General features: G+C 36.8%; 1 protein-coding gene across 1 annotated transcript; it reads right to left on the bottom strand.

Moving 5' to 3' along the window:
- Positions 1–5,229: 5,229 nt before the first annotated feature.
- On the bottom strand, positions 5,230–14,414 carry LOC108741051 (transcriptional repressor scratch 1). Its single transcript, XM_018475662.1, has 2 exons — positions 13,675–14,414; positions 5,230–12,327 (listed from the first exon to the last, which is right to left on the bottom strand). Exons 1-2 carry the CDS (start codon positions 13,880–13,882, stop codon positions 11,198–11,200), a joined length of 1,338 nt encoding a protein of 445 aa, XP_018331164.1. The 5' UTR covers positions 13,883–14,414; the 3' UTR covers positions 5,230–11,197.
- Positions 14,415–14,725: the final 311 nt, after the last annotated feature.

Raw genomic sequence — 14,725 nt, 5'->3', positions numbered from 1 at the left:
TACTGATTTTATATTTATCAAAAACTAACCTAATGTATTACGTATGTAGGTATTTATTAAATACCGGTCCAATAAATAAATGTCATCATCGTCGTTTACAAAATAAACGAAAAAGAAAGAAGGGTACGATGCAATTGCAGTCGCCCGTTACGATTCGGTCTAATTAATTAAATGGACTGCAAAAATACATCGCATCGGTATACACGGTATGTCCGCAGTGTTTCCATTTCATCATCCATATATATACCTATAGATTGTGTACATGTATGCATGTATGTATGGCTGTTTGTTGGTGCAACAAATACGATATAGTAACAGTATGATCCGTCGGCAACGGTAGAAAAATATTTTTTGGTCGGCCAATTTCGTTATAGAGATGATGATGCAAGCAGAATCCGTTGCCATTGCCGTTTGTTGAATCTCCTCTCTCTAAACATACACCCCGATGATGTATGTTCCGTAATTGAATGCTCAAATCCAATAATTCTGGTAATGGATTTTCATGCTCTCCATCCTCTTTAGTGATATTGCCAATATGGCTTCCATTCGCCTATGTATTTTCTCTGCAACCAACACCCACCTACTTATACTCGGCTGCATCAATGGACTAGCGTAAAGGCCGTAACGACGATCGTTCCTTTCTCTAATCCACGGTATAAGTATAACAGGAGCTTAAAACTAATCGTAATAATTAATCATCAAAAGATGGATTTGTCATGTAATAACTCCACATAGGATTAGAGATTTTCGGTTTTTTATCTCTTGTTTGTAGGTAGAATAAAGTCGCACCAAATTTCAAGATTCTAAACCAATATTACTTATGTGGTTTCATGGTCAATCAATAACTATGCCACGGATAGCAAAAATCCAGTAAAGAAAAACTCGTAGGATTGTTCCTTCGATATATTTTATATGAGGTCAATCGAACCCGTCGTCTGTGGTGTCGTTAATGCTCTCAATTTGAGAGATCGAGTTTCTCTCCATAATGCCTTCCCAGTACGCCGTCGACATCAGCAAGGAGGAAGGCGAATTCGTCTTCATTTTAAAAATTGCATTAGTTAAACGTTAAATTTCGACGGAGTCGGGGCAATCGAAGAGAATCGGGGAGTGAGAGCGAGGAACATGCAGGAGTTACTTTTCAACGGGGCCTTATTTATGGTCCCGTGTTCGGGACATAAATACTGAAAATGCTGTACGGGGCAATTTAGGTCACCGCCTGGAAAGTTTCACAAATGGACGCTAACCGGGCACTTAGTCTGTGACACCGCTACTATACGTATATGCGACCCGAAGCTAGAAGAGAACAGAAAAGGATTTTTGCCTGATGCCTGCGAATACTCCTCGGCCAAGTCCTGATGTCGATGGCGGTGTCGGTCGGTAGCGGTTCCCGATGTTGAATTATCATTCAGGAAGCCATTAGCCAAATGACGTGACGAGGTGGTATCTGCTGATTACTTCCACTCCCCAGGAAAATCCTGGCGCAAAACGAACCTCGAACGTCGTAGACTAAGGGGTGGCCCGTTGCTGCAACGGAAATATCGAACATGATAGTATCCAGCGCCCCTGTTAATGTTTTCGATAAGCACCGCTCCGCCAAGACATCCCTTAATCGATTGATGTAATTGATATCCTGGCTCGGATTTGTCTTACATTATTGAATGTTCCACTTGAGGAAATCTGCCGACGCAAATAAAATTCATTGATATTTATAAATGGTAACTCGTATCTGTACGTAATTCTATTTAACACTGTGTTGTTCTTCGTGTATACCCCACGTCCAAGTGACGCAACAAGGTGTTACAGTTAGTCATATCGCAGAGCTCATCAACCGTACGGTATACTTCAGTTCCGAAATTTAATTATTATTTATACTCGTACAACACATTAATATATATAACTAACCCGCCGTTATAATGTATGCGTTCGTCGTGTGTATACATGTGTATTTGTCAGGCAGCTGCTACTCGACCTCAAAAGGCAGCAGTAGCAGTAACAAGGGGTAGTATCCAGACTAGAGCAGTCTGCTTATTACTTGCCTTCTCGTGCCTGACTGACTGCCAGCCTATGCAACAACCACCGCCCGATGGTGGTGATGGAGATTGTGCTCGAAGCAGATGGCAAATTAAATAATCAAATGTAGACCCTCCGCGTTTAGTTAAAGCGCACGCGAATGTTACAGAAATGCAAGAGCAACAGCACGTGCTAATTCGGATGATGAATGTTACTGTCATCGTTGTTGTCTTTGTTATCCCTCATCATTATTGTACCAACGCTGTTTTAAACACCTATTATACGATTTGTCGCATAACAGTTGATTCCGCGACCAGTATATTGCTATGCGAAACAAGAAACAAAATGATTATTATTTTTATAGAAATGCGTTCATATCGATCAAAGATGTAATAGCAGATATGCATACATAGTGTGGATAAAGTAAAAGCTTCCAATTCGATTACTCCTGCAACTTTACCCCACATCAAAGCCTTTAAATTTAAGTAATTAGCCATGTTTTGCTTTCAACGGTGCTGCATAATCCGCCTTTTAATTACACCAATAACTCTTTCATTCTCCTTCTCTTTCTCTTCCTTTGTAGTACCTACTTTACTTTAAACGTTGTTTATTTGCAACGTTTGAAAGTCTTCGAATCCGGATCAGAATAGAAGCGAATTGTTATATGGACTATCATACCGTAACGAAATTTATTCGTTATAAATCGAGATATACAAACTTTTTGAAAACGTACAAAAATTCGACTAGAGGTTTGTTGATTTTATCCAAAACATCCCTGCAGTTTTAATGAGCAACGTGTGAGCTGTGTAATCAGTCGACCCGCACTCTTTTTTATTGAACGTGTATGTCGGCGCAAACATTTCTTCCGAATGGATTAATTTTATAAATAATTCTCTTTAGATGAAGATATTCAATAATAACACTAACATATCAGTTATAAATTATAACGCTTAGAACTAAGGCGTTGTTCAGTATTAACTCAGTGATCAGAGAAATGCATGACTGAGTTATGTAATTAAAAGAGGAGACGTACTCACAGGGAATCAAGGCACTTTGGCTTGTAAATTTTATCAGCTAGAGGTGTATATTTATGGGCATATAGCTTAGATTTTAAGGTTTAGATCATCGCCATTCGTCACTAGAACCAACACCATTACATTTAGCATAGCTGAACATGAATGACGTCTATGATTTGTTATTTTGACTCCATTCTGTCCGTGTGTTGAGAAGAGCTCGTAAATTTCCACCTCTTCCGTGCTCAAATTAATCAATCAGTCCACAACCGTCGCCTTCAATTAATCAACATATCCAGCGATCCCTTGCATTCCTTTTGCCCACTAATTTAGGCACTTTTTGCCATAAAATGCCTCCGTTGCTGAAGATTCGATAATGCAAATAAGAAATATTGGAATCCTGTAGAGAACTTCATCAATTCGTATCTCTTATCTATCATCTTGCCTTCCTGACCCATTGGCTGAGAACGCCCTTGGAATCTTGCGTATTAAATACTTACTTTTATTGCATATTCTTTTCAAAGTTCCTTTGGAAACTTCGAAAGACTCCGAGTCTCCTAAACATGCAGGATTTTAATTCCCAGGCAGCATACGAACAGCGCCAATCTTAAGTTTTCGGACTCGACACGAACATAGGCGGCTGGTGGTATAAACTTTGATGTAAGTCTTCTTAAACAACTTTTAAAAGTTTAATGATGAGGGCATTAGCGGTAGCCGCCGCCTTTACTTTGAATTTAAGAGACATTTATTTAAGCGGAGCGTAACAAGGCGTATATTTACGTGGCAAGGAAGAACTTTAATCCCGTTGAGATCTTTAGTCCCATTCGTTATAAACAAGAAAATTATAAATACGATAGATATCTTTTACAAGTAACGACGTTAATGTGTCGGTGAAATTTGATATGTACGTTTTGGGTATGATAGGAAAGGATACATTTATGTACATGCAAATGATTCCAAAAAACCGAAATACCATTATGTTTATTACTACTTACAAATTTTACAAACAACTTTTTTGGAACATACGTAATCCTAAAATGTAGCATCGTGCTACAGATGGCGTTTACTGCGCCATTTGTAGTATTTTCTAAAACTTTCTATTTAATTCCATTTTAACAAGAAATTTACCATTTTGATTCGTTTTTATAATTTTGGTTTTCTAAAATACTTTAAGAAAGGTATTTATTCCAGTAGTTACAAAACCAAATTTAGTTTAGATCCTTTAAATTAATAAATAGATACTTCCTTGCGACGCTACACGACGCTACGTTTTGTAACTAATATGCGTCAACCGCCTGTCGTTATAAACGATAATTGACTCAAACACCTCTTTTAATATCTACTTACAGTACTTCACTTAAAAAACATTTTCTTTGCAATCTCTTTGTTGACAAAAATTTAATTAAAACTACAAGTGTTCGCCGTATGTGGACTAGGCCTACACCAATTAGCGAACATGTAATTGCAATTAGATTCGATATCCGTTCTCATTTTCAAAACTTGCATGTCATGTCATTTGTCCCATAAAAACTGATATTTAACACAGCATCGTGAAAATTATATATACCTATACACTAAGAAAAAATGGCTTCGTATTACAATTAGTTGGATTTCCTTTTTGATTTGCCACAAGGGACAATGACTATTTTGCCAACAAAACTGATGAAAAATATAACTACGAAAACATCATGGCAGAATCTGCTTGGCGAAGTTATAATATTATTAATTGCTTTTCCGATATTGTTTTTGTCGTTGAATGACTCGCGTTTTTCACGACCGAAAAATAAATGGAATATGAATGCTTCAGAATTTTTATATACGCATACACTGAAAGACTTATAAATATGTGCACAGTGTTTGTGTAATACTGTATACATAAATGTATTGTATGTGCGTAGGTAAAAATGTATAAAAATGATGTTTTATCTTTCCAAGTGGCAGAATTTGGTGAATGTCGCACGTCAGCCGTAGGGCTGATACTCTTGTAATGTAAAATTGAGCCACATCTACTGATAGGTACATCTATTTTATTCAAGTGTAGCTATTAGTCACAGAAGCATACGGATTTACCTAAATTTTAAATTTTGGATGGCAGATTTATTAAGTGGCTTTGTAAGATTAAAGAAATTGTTTTAGTAGGTAAATTAGCCAAAAAAAAAAAGGTTTATAGAGCGGTTGATTAGGGAATTTGAAAAAAATGATAACGTAAACTTTTTATCTACAGTTTATTATGAAAATATAATACAAAACTTACTATAATGTAATGTTACATTGCTGTCATAATTATAGTATGTATTAAATATTGTGGTCAACTGCGCTGGACTGTAAATAGGTACCTACATTCTTTATAAAATCTGTTTGACAAATTCACAAACCGAATATGATTCAGTTCATTAATATTTAAATTTACATTTGTATTATCTACCAAAAATATTTCATTTTGTTATTATTTATTTATTTTATGTTGCTATAAGTGTAATTTTCGAAAGTATTGCATAGAAAAATTAGCCTGGAGGGAAAGACGGTTTTACAGATGTGAATTTTACAATTACTATAGAGCGTGAATAAATAAATTAAGAAGATACAGTAAATCGAAATAAGAAAGATTATAATAAATCATTATTGAGGCTTACATTTAACCATAAATAAATAAGTGTACATAATAGTCCTTTGCAACATAGAAAAACAAATTACAAAATAGTTGTTAAGTAAATTTGACTAGAATCTACAAAATTGTATTGTATAACACACAAACACTATTCTTTGGTAGAACAGAACTTACTTTTCGTCTTTACTAAGCAACGATAAATTTGAGTAAACTAAACATTTGCGATCAAATAATAGAGGTCTTCAACCCTGTAATAAATATTGTTAATAAATTTCAGAATATTTCTGTGGTTTAAATGTACAGACGTTAGAGAGAGAATTCGATGATAATATTTTGACCAACAATAAAACCTGCAAATTCTCCTAAAATAGTTTTCACCAGAAATTTGTACAACTGCCGAAGTCTTATATAATAATCTACAGGAAAACGAGAAAATATTTTGGTAAAGCCAAACTAATTGACCTTTCTAATTGTCATTTTTCTTACGACCAACTAAATAATTGAATTACTACGTAGATTCATATACTACTTGTTTGTGACTTGGATAAATTCAAATTTAGTTCAAATTGTAAGTTACAATATTTATCTATGTTACGACTAAATAGCCAGAAATTCGCTAACACGCGTATAGTTAGTTCAAAATGTCATAAACCTTGACTTTGGGTTGTGCAGTGGCAAAATTCCACCAGTTTGTTGATTGATTTATACATTTCTACCTCTTAAAAACATTGACCGTCACTGTTAGAAGCTGCATCCGTTGTCGTACACAGCAAGGCATATGGTTGGCAGCCCAGTGAAGTCTCATGAGATTTTGAACTATCTATAACAGCCGGTTAATATGCATTTCATATACTGTAATTAAAACGTGTGCATGGAGCGTATATTTAATTAACCTGCTATTACGCGAAGTAGCCCATTTCTACCTACATATATTGTAACATGTGCTCGATGTATATAAAACTTGGACAGTAATATTGAACAACCCCTGACATGCTAAAACGCTATTCACTTTGGATTTATATATTTCTACTCATCTATATAATTATTATGTAAATGACCGCCTAGGGCAGCGCTAGTATTTTTTATACGGTACATTGTTATGTTCGATTAGTAAATAGGTATATTATTCATAATGATATCTTAAAACAGATGCAAAAACTATTGCTGACGCTATTGCTATTATAATATTATAAATTTCAGGCAGGTTATGCTAGTGTGAATGGGGAGCGCCCGTTAATCGCGTTTTTACTTCAATTTTGACTGCATAAAACTAAGTTCTGTTACGTAGGTATTCGGTTATATGTATTTACTGTAATTATTTTTATGGATTTTACATCGTTTAGCGGAAATCTTGTTAAACGTTAATGAAGTCGTCGACACTGAAGACTAATTTTACCCGTTACCTACTCCCTAAGGGCGACTTAAAGCCGTTTGCAATCCAGTTTATTTCTATTTAATTAACTTTTGTTCACGTTATAAATCTTGTCAGTGCCCTTTCACGGAATATGCCAGATAAAACACAAGAATAAATCTTCATGTTGTTTCCAAAAGATAAACACGATAGTCAACGAAGAAAAAAATGGAAATACACAACAGAGAAGTACCACTTCGGTAGGCAGCAGTACAACGCGTTATATTTTGACCGGATTAATAATAATACGATAATTAATTAATCGAAATGAAACGAATTTAAAATTATAATAAAATCGGTTGCAATACAGAACATGTCTACAAAGTTTTACATTCATTGAAATTAAGTTTTAATCAAGACGGTAGGTAGTAGTACGGCTACAGTTTTGTGGAATTTAATGACAAAAAGTTAATTACTTTCCAGTTCGACGGTACTGCTTTCGTTAGGAGAATAAAGTTACTAAAACTCAATTTATACAAATGGAACCTACAAAATCCTATTTCGAAGTACAACGTCTGGAAAAGTTCCAAACTTGAAGAAAATTAAGATGTAAAGCAAACTGGACGTCAATCTTATAACTTATTCTTAAATTCACTTCTCTTATTCGCGCTGCACAAAAAGCTTACTTTTAAAACAATCACGTTGAAATTACCTACTCAAAACTATTGCCCATCTCGTAAGTATCCGTACAACGCTGTCGATTTATAACGGCAACAAAAATTGTTGTTACGCTTAATACCTGAAGTACCATTAACGTAAAATAGATTTTATTCATAACGGATTGTTAGAAGAGCTATTGCAATTTTTCAGTATATTAATAGCAATAAGAGTGTATACGAAATATCATAATTAATTTTTTGTTCTGTGAATATTTCATTTAAAAAACACTTGTATAATTTAGGAATAATCACAAAAGGAAAGGAAAGAGTCAGCTTGGAAAATTGCATAAAATAATAATACGTATGTTTATTAAATATTGTAGACTTTTCTTTTGGTTTCTGTTTATTTTGGGAAACGGTAAACCGGCCCCCATTCACTAAGCTTTTATAACTCTAACGCTATCGTCGTTATAAACTAATTTAAGAATAAGTGTTCGTTAATTTCTATATTGCTATGGTTTCTGGGGCAAAGGCTGTGCCCTCGACCCGCTACTTTGGTTATTGCTTTTGAATACCCGGCGCACTCGGAGAGATGTTGGTCTCTTTTTCACAATGATACTCGTTATCATTAAATTTTATTGCTTTAAACTTTGACTTGTCTACATACGTTATCGTTATTGTAAACACGTTTATTTTTATCGTATCATTGCAAATTGCTATTGACTGCAGTGTACAAAGTGTTTAATTTTTCGTAGCACCAAGAAGTAAATTCAAACAACAACAACAGTATTAATTGTAATATGTATACAAAACACTTTAGGTACATACGTTATTCACTCTTTTTTTTGTTATTAAATATCGTACGGTAGGTACCTACTATAATAATTGAGTGTAAATGTCTTTATTGCTCTTGGTATGTAACTACACACAATTATATTACTTAGTATTACAATTTTTATTGCTTATTTGACCATTAACGGTTACTTAAAATTTTGAGCGTACCTACAAGTGTCCATGTGAAAAAAAGGAACCAACATCTTCAATCCGCCATGACGGCCAGAACGTTTTACAAACTATATTTTTATAGAGAAAATAAGACCCCTACTCCTATCGTTTAAGTCATCTCTATATCAGCTAATTCACTTTATGCGATGAGTTAGTTACACTTGATTCATTATTATTTTGCTTAGATTTACGTACTACTAACTGTTACTCTTTTAGAATTTAGCAACCGAACGCGATGTAGTACGTAGGTATGTAGTTTTTACTAGCGCGTGAATTAGTAAGATCTGAAACAAGTTTAACTAAACAATCATCTCGTTCAACAAGAGTTCGATGGGCGCATTCGCGTCTTTTGGTGTTACCGTGACTTAAGTTCGTTGTGGGCGTGAGAAAAACTCAGCTTTAGTCGTTGTTCCGAAAATTCTTTTACTAAGGCACCTACTCGCGAAACTCTTGTTCAAATCCATATACATACAATATGTATAGTGTACCTAATAATCGGCTTCTAATAAAGGCCCGGCACTACTCTAGCAAACGCGACAAGGTACATATGTCTGTTATAGATTGCAGTGGTCACTTTTTTGCTATAGCTTACACAACCGCGTATCGATTATACATGAAACGATGCATATTTATTTAGTAATTACACGGGAACTTTTAGAGGTAATGAATTTATCTAGATAGGTGTCAACCTAATGCTTACGCATAATCTAAATTGCAGTACATATTTTTTACTATAGACTCTAATCGTAATGTCATTTAAAATGTAAAGGGAGTTTGTATAGTATAGAAGAAAGTGACCACCTTAAACCATAATCGACGTATTCCTGACGATTTCGTTATCTAATCAATGACTAGTTTTACACTCGCCTGGCTCAGTGCTCGGGCCTATTGCACTGGCCCATTCAACTCTAATTTTTTAACATTCGTACCAAGCACTCGATTCGATACTTACCATACCGTTTTTCTTTATTTAAATCGTTAATCAACGCGTTTCGTCATAACGAAATTTCTCATTAATCTCTTCGACCGAAAATAAATTGTCAACATTGTTTAATAATAATGTTTAACATAACATACATCTATTACAAGGCATTCGAATCGAGTGCAACTACCTACTAGATACGTGTAAATAAGCGCAACCCTATTATAGAATAAAATAATATTCCTTTTTGTTTGTATGACGTTAGAATACGTAACGTATGCTATTATTCTACCTTTATTGTTATTATTAATAGACAATATGTATATTGTAATAATATAACTCGTTAAAAATCTGTATATAGGTACATTTGCAAAAATACTGCCAAAACTATGCTCTTGTTATCGTTATAATAATTATCATCATTATATTATTATTATTATTATTATTATTATTACGTAATATATTAGTTGTTATGTATAATTTACAATTTACTTTACGGTATCATACAACTGGAATGTAGGAGTACGTTGTGTTTTAGAGCTCGGAGCCCGTTTTAAAAATATGTAAAAATTAAAAATACGAAATAATCACTTAATTGACTACTTAGGTGACTAGAGTTATTCCACAGACTCTGCTTCCAGGAGAGGCTATGACTAGATTCGATCACAGATGGCAAAAAATTAGCCGGAAAGTCGATCAGTTACGGTGCGATAAGAAACAAGTTCGTTATTTAGTTTTTTTCTTTTTCGGGCAACCCAATTTTAAACACCACCCCGAGCTATATAATTGCCAGTCTGAAAACCGAACTGAAAACCTACTTAAATTACTTAAGTATTTAATTAATTAAGACTAATTCTTTGCAAGATTTCGTTGCTCGAGAAACGTTGCATCGTTCGTGAAGAACATTTAAAAATATTTTTTCTGGCACTCTAATTAAGTATAAGTTAGTGGGGGTGCCGATAACATAATAATCTATCCTTGCTCGAAGACGCAGCCAGTGGCGGCGCGCTTGTCCTTACACCTAAGCACTAAATTAATGGACGTGTTACGATGTGTTATCTTGTTGGGAGGGATATTTACAAGGGACTCCAGTCCTGCGAATAAATCATCACTAATCTAGACGCCCTGGCAGGGCTGAAATACCGCTCGAACGTGCGACAAGTCGACTAGAAGCTCTCAGGCTAGAATTTCTGTAAGCCAAACGACAAGGCATCGGCATACCTTCACTGTTTTTTTTTTTTAACAGAAAGTCAATTCTAACCGATTACATAATATTGAGTCGTTACTAAATCAGCAATAACCTATACCTATCAGCTATTTACTGAAAGCGACTTGGTAAAAGAACAAAAAAATCATTGAAGAAGGTTCGACTTAACACTAGGCTTACAAGAATTTGTTGTCTCTAGAATTGAACGACCACTGACTAGAACAACTACCTGTTCGCCTAACAAAAATAGCCTTAAAATTATAGCCTTGGGTTCTTTGTGTTAGTAGGTCTTTGCAAAACCGTTGTATGTACTTCCTTCCGTTTGTAATCAATGGCGTAATATAGTAAATCTGTCTAAATAACCGGGGCATACTATAGTGAGAATTTTAACATCTCGTGACTGAGTGCATTGAAAGAAGCGATTAACCTGCATGTACATGAATAGTCACCACCGGCGATTCCGCAGAACGATTTCCTTCATCGGATTCGTCCTTAAGGCACGCGGACTCCAGGTGCTTGTTTAGGTACGACTTGAGAGCGAATGACTTGTGGCACCTGGGACACTCGAAATTCTTATCGGCTGAGTGCGTCTGCATATGAGCACGTAAATTTGATCGGTCGGCGAAGGCTTTGCCACAATGAGCGCAACCGTATGGTTTCTCGCCAGTGTGGGACCTCAAATGGCCCTGCAACAGCCACGGGCGCGAAAACTGTTTCCCGCACACGCCGCACTTATGCTGAAGCTTATGAGTCAGCACGTGCATGGCCAAAGCCGGCATACTCACGTAGGCCTTGCCGCAGGTGATACACTTTTTAGCCGCCTGAGAATCTAAACTACGATGCGTTTGTTTGTGCCGCGAAAGGTTACTAGATGTGGCGTACTGTTTACCGCATTCTCCACAAGTGTATTTCGGCTTCTCACCGACGGCCGGTTTTTGTACAATTCCAGGAGAATCCTCCTGAGGAGGCATTCGCTTCTTCGACCGACCATCACTCACAAAAAACGCTTCGTAAGTATACGCCACCGTTTTACTTGGCGGCACGGTGATTATGGTTGCGGCATTAGGTGGAGTTTGAGACGATTGTACAATCACCTGATGATGGTCCTGCGGGTACTCCTTTTGACCGTGCTCTATCAGAATCGGATGCGGGGGGGGCGGCGGCGGGGGAAGAAACACTGCAGTGGAAGCGCTGAGGTCTAAGATCGCGTGTGCCGCATGCAAATCTTCTTCGGCAGGTACGCGAGGAACCGGAGCAGGAGCCAGAGCCGGTGTCGGCCTGTCGTCCAATGAGTAAGGACGGTATATGTCCTTTTTTTTCGGGGGCAACGACAAGGCCGCCCCTGTACTGGTAAAACACATAGAAAGGGACTTACGAGAACGGTTAAGATTAGGAGGCGATGTGTCGTACTCGCTCCTTAGTTCGTGACTCTCTGTCACCGTTCTCAGAGTTGCATAGGACGGTTGCTGCTGGTTCGTTGAAGAAACTGGAGGATCGGTTCTTGAAGTAAAAGATGACGTGTACGCTGCGGGGGGATAGTCTTGAAGATAGCCTGCAACAATAAAACAAAGAGTGTACTATATCTCGTTCGCTTAAAGTAATATAACTATTCAAAAACTCAAATGTGAGGCAATCACTGCCGGAATTTTAAGTGCATAAATAATTTGAGCTGTTGGATGTTTACCCAAGTAAACTGAGTTTTGGTTACGTGGATTACCCCGCTCAGATATACTTTAATAAAATAGAAACCTTGCTTAATGTGATTGTAATATATACCATATTTGCAGGATAAGAAGAATTATAAGAAAAAGAATGAGGGTTTATAATGTTCGACATCGAAAGCAAGTCACGGTCACGTCCAAGAGGGGGAATTACAATGCGGCTTCGAACTGCAAATATTGAAAGATGTCAAATGTTATCGACTTGAGGGTTGCTAGATAGAACAGCGACTGAAACGAAGGCTTTTATGCTGCCTACTTTAACCAATTGATTTTTCAAGTTGGCTGTATCGTCAAAGCATAAAAATAGAAAGCTTTACGGCTGTCTGTACGTAGTAGATACATATAAAGTAAAGTCGTTCTGAGATTTCGCGATATATTTGTAATACTTAGAATAAAAGCCGATCATTTTAAACCAACACAAATGTAGGTACTTTGAAGTATTTCACAAATTAATTTTCACAAACGTTTGAATGAAAAATGATATCGCCTTTAAAATTTTAATTCCATTAGACTCTACAGGTATTCGAGTAGATATTTCTCTCACTTTCCACTAAACCTCTAAGATGATAAAGTGAACCAATTACCAATTTCAAAGGAAAGCGGTATTTCTCGTTCGTTCTTTTTTTCCCTCAGCTACCGTAACGAAACGCGTTTGAAACTTTTCAGTTTTTCTTGAGAAAAAGAATCATTTGTTCTTTTGGGGTAACGCTCGAGGAAAGAACCTGCTTATTATGTTTTCGAGAAAAATACCTGCCGCCTAAATTGTGGCCATTAGTTGTAGCAATTCCTTAACCACGCGGCAGCCAATTTATAAAGACTCTACGAACGAAGAGAGAATTTAGTTTTCTCTCTGGATGTTTTTTCATTTGCTTTCTAGATCGTCCTTTTTTTTAACTGATTATTTTACTGTCGCAATCTGTGACGCTCATGCTATTTATTTTATTTTGTAGAAAAGGTTTATGATACCTACTTGGTCACATTTATTGCCTGGTTTATGTGATTCTTTATCAAGCGATTCGGAAATCTTTTCAGCGAGTTTAGTATATCGTGACGGGCTTTTCATGTCTTTTCATGATAGAAACTATTTGACGGTTATTATTATTTTTTTTTTTGAATAACAGAAACATTACTAATGTTTATATATATAAATATATGTATATTATGTGTATGTTACGTACCGTTATAAAGAATAGTGGTACCATGAGGTGAGGTTGGCGGAGGACTAGGAGCAGTAGCTCCAGCGGTAGGACTCGATGGGCCCCAACACGAGACTCCGGAAGAATCGCCTACCACATCAATTTCTTCCTCTTCTTCCTCCTTCTGCGGCTCGGACCTTTCTGGCCACGGGTACGCCTTCCACTTCTTGGCCATGAGACAGCGTGGCATGTCGCTATCGTTGCCTCCAGGTCGGCCACGAAGACGCCTTCCGATAACAGCAACAGTTCCGACGCGACACTGTTATAATCGCCGCAGACTTCATGTTATCACACAAAAAAGCGAACACAACTTTATCATTATTATCAACATAATATTTCTCAGCAACAATCCAACGAAAAGGATTAATTGATTGGTTAGCGTTACAACAGTTACTTAATTGTCGTCGTTACCAGTTACAAATTACAGCGTTGGCCCAACGGTGGATGAAGAACGGATACGCGGGAATGGATTAATTTAATTAAACGTTAGCTACCGGCAACTATGATAACGATATTTTATTAGTGACGAGTAAATGATGAATTATTAGTTAGTAATGAATAGTATGTGTGTGTATGTACAGGGAAAGAGGCAAGAGAGAAGTGGACAGCTAGCAGCGATAGTAGTACGAAACGAACTAAGTCAGCGCACCCCCTCGTGTCTTCGCGGCTAGCGCGCACCCTCCGGCGCTTTTATACGTCGGTGGTGCTTTGGTCGCGATGCTGGTGGGGCATACGTGAACCCCTCTGTCGAGTTTAGCGCACGAGCGACGCCGGCGTCGATGCTGTGCCATACCATACCATACCATACCATACCATACCATACCATGCCATGCCATGTCATGCCGCCTGACTATTAGGAATAATAATCATAATGGTGATAGTAGTGCAACCGAGTTTTCGTTACGGTTCGCGACACACACTTTGGCGTTAGTAAGTGGTTGTTTGCTATCTGGTCAAGTTTACCGAAAATTTTATGAATATTTTCAGTCAATTATGAAATTCCTGGCTGTGGTCGAATTAAGCACACAATTCT

Source organism: Agrilus planipennis, unplaced genomic scaffold (genome assembly GCF_000699045.2).
Source record: "Agrilus planipennis isolate EAB-ADULT unplaced genomic scaffold, Apla_2.0 scaffold156, whole genome shotgun sequence".
Classification (NCBI taxonomy): domain Eukaryota; kingdom Metazoa; phylum Arthropoda; class Insecta; order Coleoptera; family Buprestidae; genus Agrilus; species Agrilus planipennis.
This window is presented reverse-complemented; position numbering and strand designations above follow the sequence as displayed.